General features: G+C 25.4%; 1 protein-coding gene across 2 annotated transcripts; it reads right to left on the bottom strand.

The window, feature by feature from the left end:
- Nucleotides 1-321: 321 nt before the first annotated feature.
- Nucleotides 322-3,306, bottom strand: LOC122628022 (pre-piRNA 3'-exonuclease trimmer-like). 2 transcript variants are annotated; one of them, XM_043809816.1, is made up of 12 exons: nucleotides 3,132-3,306; nucleotides 2,711-2,945; nucleotides 2,279-2,575; nucleotides 1,964-2,168; nucleotides 1,779-1,883; nucleotides 1,479-1,580; nucleotides 1,289-1,376; nucleotides 1,118-1,217; nucleotides 927-1,007; nucleotides 757-845; nucleotides 563-661; nucleotides 322-481 (listed from the first exon to the last, which is right to left on the bottom strand). In XM_043809816.1, the coding sequence occupies exons 1-12, from the start codon at nucleotides 3,260-3,262 to the stop codon at nucleotides 418-420; spliced, it is 1,596 nt and encodes a 531-aa protein (XP_043665751.1). In that variant the 5' UTR covers nucleotides 3,263-3,306; the 3' UTR covers nucleotides 322-417. The 2 variants fall into 2 exon arrangements, with proteins under 2 accessions (XP_043665751.1, XP_043665752.1); XM_043809817.1 differs by having other exon boundaries at nucleotides 1,289-1,358.
- Nucleotides 3,307-4,744: the final 1,438 nt, after the last annotated feature.

Here is a 4,744-nt window from a genome sequence, read left to right as displayed (position 1 = left end):
TAAAGGAACAATACCTGGTAAAATATGCAGGAGAAGTATTACGTTACGTTGCCGAAGGAAGTTTCCGTGAGAATGAGTAACCAAGATGGAATTACGAGAAGCTTATGCAAGGGGAACATCAAGGGCCTAGCTGTGTTCACGCAAATGATGTGAGTCTGGATATAATAATGATATATGATATGAAGAAATGCGAAAGCCAGTATAGATCTTCATTACCGTTTAACAGTAATTAATAATAAATTAATAAATTATAAAAATTTTATATGTTATATATATATATATAAACACACACACATACATCAACAACGCAAAAAAGATCTCTGAAATTTGATATATATGTTTTATTACTCACTGATGAGTTTAATTACACCAATTATATGATTATATATACATACACACACATATATATATATATGCCTATTTTAATATAGAATGATGAAATACCCAAGCCATCACTCCACCAGATAGAATCGCACTGACACTGCAACAAATATTTTTATAAATAATAAGATTAAATCTTTCTTTTTATGATTAACGACCAATATAATATATTCGTACTTACGTAAGAAGATATTTCACCGATAAAGAATGTTTTATGGGATTGTAAGGAACAACGTATATATCTTTGTGGTTATAAAAGTGATTTACAATATTACGTGCGCTATAAACAAAATTTGGAAAAAATGATATTAAACAATTACAAAATATGCGATTAATTTAATTTTACGTATTAAAACTTTCGTGAAATTTACCAACCTCCTATGATTTGCAACAGCTACCAAAGCACAACCTTGTATGAAAGATCTTACATCAACAGTTCCAAAAGCGGATAATTTCTGGATAATCTAAATATTTACAATAAGAAAATTTTGAATGATTCTATTGCTCCATAATATCCTAAATTAACTCAATAAAATTTAATGTACCTGATCTATATCATAATTCACAGATGCTTTTACAAACAGCCACTGTGGTCTTTCTGATTTTGGATCTTTGCCATCAAGTCTCTAAGAAATTCATAACATTTGTTTTCTCATTAGACTGTTATATTATTAAATATAATTTAAACAGAAAAATATAAAATTTTTAAATTTCAGTTCAAAAAATATGTTCTTACCAAATAAAAAGTGGAAGCACGTGATAAGTTTATGCAATTTAAGTACTCTTGTAGACTATTCATTATTTCTGCGTTGGATACAGATCTATATTCTAAACCCCTAAGAATTATAGCAAAAAATTGTTAATTAAAAGTCGCAAAGATAAGTTTCTTCTAATACAATATACTTACTTTCCATACTTCTTTATAGCGATAATATATATCATCTTAATAAATATATATCCAGTAAAATATGAATTTCCTGAAGAATCATGAGGAACTATGTTTGAGATAAATAATTATACCAAATAATAAATCTATGTTAAAATAAAATAATCAAGAGGAACATTGATATAAACAATTTTATAATTTTATAAATCACCTCTTAGTTTAATACTTTTATTTATATTTGGAGAATTTACTATAAATCTCCTTCTTTCTTCAGAAAAGAATTTATAAAGAGCATCAAGCGTATATGGAGAACCTAAAAAAAAAATATTTTTATTAAAAATTAAATACTATTATTATTATTGTTATTATTATTATTATTATTATTATTATTATTATTATTATTATTATTATTAGTAGTAGTAGTAGTAGTAGTAGTAGTAGTAGTAGTAGTAGTAGTAGTATTAAAGTCAAAAGAAAGGACAATCTTGTAGCAAATAATAAAAATAATTACCTGGTGGAAATGAAATTTCATCTCTCAGTTGATAACTTAAATATTTGGTATCATAAATAATTGGAAATAAACGATGCGTTTCAACCTTAAAGTCATTATATCTCTCTAGAATATAAAACATTCATATAATATTATTTTGTAAAACATGAACTTTAAGTTCTTAAAATAAAAATAAATTCATTTACTCGGTAAAGGTTTATAAAATAATTTGAACATATATATCAGATCAAGTAAAATATTATGTCCAACAATAGGTTTCTTTAACTCGACCAAGAGCTTAAATACTTTTGAAAACCCTATATATGAATCCAACAAGGCCTTGTTTAATATATCTCCTTCTTCTGTTTCTAACATTCTTCGTATCTCTAATGATACCTTAATTACTGTTATCTACAATGGAAAAAAAGAAAAAATAACTTCACAAATATATATTTATTTATGAAAATTAATAAATTACACTTTCTACTACTATCGTTATTATAAAAATTACAAGGCCATACCTCTTCGTTATTACATGTGGTCCAGATTCTTGAAAAACGACTTCGTAATATTTTCTGCAGAAGGTATTGCAAATTAACAGAACTTACAGAAATTTTCAAAATAATATATTCTGGATCCTCATCTGGATTATCAGAAAATTCTAACCAGTTAGCTACATTATCAATAGCCCTTTTAATTTCATCTGTCTCTTTGTAGGACATATGATCAATATTTCTGATCATATTATCATCTTTTAAATATTGTTTAAATTTTAATTCTTCAACTTCATTAAGGTATGAGATACCATCATAAGCCATCTAATAAAAAAAAATTTCTATTATTCACTACTTTATATATTTTATACATATAGTTAAACGATATTAGTATATAACATTCATATAATTAACATATAAAAGATTATATATGAGAGAAGATTATATATTAGAAATAACCTTGTTAAAATTGAAGTCATTTAAAGATAAAAACTCTATTGCTGCAACTTGCCACAAGAATTGTCTATTTTTTATTGGTATAGATGAAGGAAAAAGGAAAAATTTGAACATTTTAGTTTTATATTTATTCTGATAAGGTAATTGTTCGATGCAAGTAATACCAAATTGAATAATTATAAATTTTTCACTACTTTTTCTTAACTTTTCATAGCGTTCTTCAATGGTATCAAAAAGACTGTAACAAATAATAACAATGATGACACTGTCAATAACAAATGAATTATAAAATAAAATGAAAAAATAAAATTATGATAATAGTTAATAAACATTCCTAGTTTTATTACTAATATATAATTAATATATGTTGATTATTTCTTAATTCTTTAATTAATTGAATAATTTTATAAATAAACAAACCAACCTTGGCTTTGAAGATTCATCAGTTTCTAATCCACTAAATTCTGCATTGATAGCAATAACATCTGCGTTTTCTAAAGAAGTCTTTATTGTCGGATACATTTTTTGGAAATTATGTTTGTTGATGTTGATCATCGTTATTATAAGTAATTTATTTTTATTATATTTATAGAGAGAAAACTTCTTCTTATATCATGCAAGCGCAAACGATTTCAAAGTAATAAAGAGAGAGTACAGGACTCTTCGTTACCTTTTGTTCGTAACGTGTGACTTCAGCGACAAAATACGACTTACCAATCGGACAAAATATAAACTACAAGTACAATAGAGAAATACTGTCCTTACTACAGCATCGGCGTGTAAACTCCCTACAATATAAACAAACAATCAATACAAAATGTGTAAAAAAAATATTTGTATGTAATAAAAATAGTACATTCGATAACGATAAAAAAATATTATACTTCTCTGATGATAAATTAAATTGGAAAGTCCTTGATAATTTTAGTATATAATTTGCTATATAAATTTTACTATCTTAATTTATTTAAATTTATACAAATAGTTAAAAAGTATCAAACAGTCATTAGGACGATATTATTTGCGATGGAATAACTAAAATATAATATATAAAAGATAATAGCAGTAACGGTAAACAGAAAATTCTTGTTACATAGAATTCGAAAATATATAATCACGAATATGATTACAACATAAGTACAATAGAAAATATAGTATTTAATCTGAAAAATGAAAATAAATTAGAATAAGATGGAGGAATATATGAAAATAATAAAGAAATTAGTATTTATCAATGCTTTTTTCAAGAAATTATTTAAAAATTCTACTAATCTATATATCTATCGAAATATGATTAAGAATGTAAAATATAAGTATTATAATGTTTAATTAGAATTAGTTAAAAAGATTTTGAAAATGTATTGAAATATGCAACCATTCGCCCGATAGTATTTGCATCGAATTAGATTACTATATATCGCAAGAATAGACTTAGGAGATTACTCCATCTAAAGATTCATAGTCACTCTATTTTGAAATCTTCGTTCTAAAGTGATACGACCTTACCGAGAATTCATTATTAAGCATTTCATTTATTAAGCGTTCTGAATTTTCGAATTTCGAAGAATAAAATGGAGTCCACGTTAGGATTACTCCTGCGATGCGTATGCAGATATTTTCCCTATTCTATTCGTAGAATAGATATATACATACCTGAGAAAATAGAAAAGAAAGAGAGGGATAGCAGGAGAGAAAGAAAGACCTATATTTGAAGGCCTTATCCGAGAAAAACTAAAAAAAATGAATCTAGAATAATAAAAATGAATCTAATTTAAATTATTATATGCCTATGTCTTTCGATAAATAAAGATGACTGTTTATTTATTGCTAAATATACGGAAGCAAAATCGTCCGTATTAATATGTCCAGTCGTGCTTTCATTACCTACTCCTGGCCTAAGTTTCATTCCTTTTGTTCCAATCATGTCCATATTGACGCCATGAAAGTTTTTTGTTGTCCCATATAAAAATTTAAATCGGTGTATATTCAACGCGATCGATTTTAAATCAACAATAATCACAAGATTTATTTATCTAA

Source organism: Vespula pensylvanica, chromosome 3 (assembly GCF_014466175.1).
Source record: "Vespula pensylvanica isolate Volc-1 chromosome 3, ASM1446617v1, whole genome shotgun sequence".
Classification (NCBI taxonomy): Eukaryota; Metazoa; Arthropoda; class Insecta; order Hymenoptera; family Vespidae; genus Vespula; species Vespula pensylvanica.
This window is presented reverse-complemented; position numbering and strand designations above follow the sequence as displayed.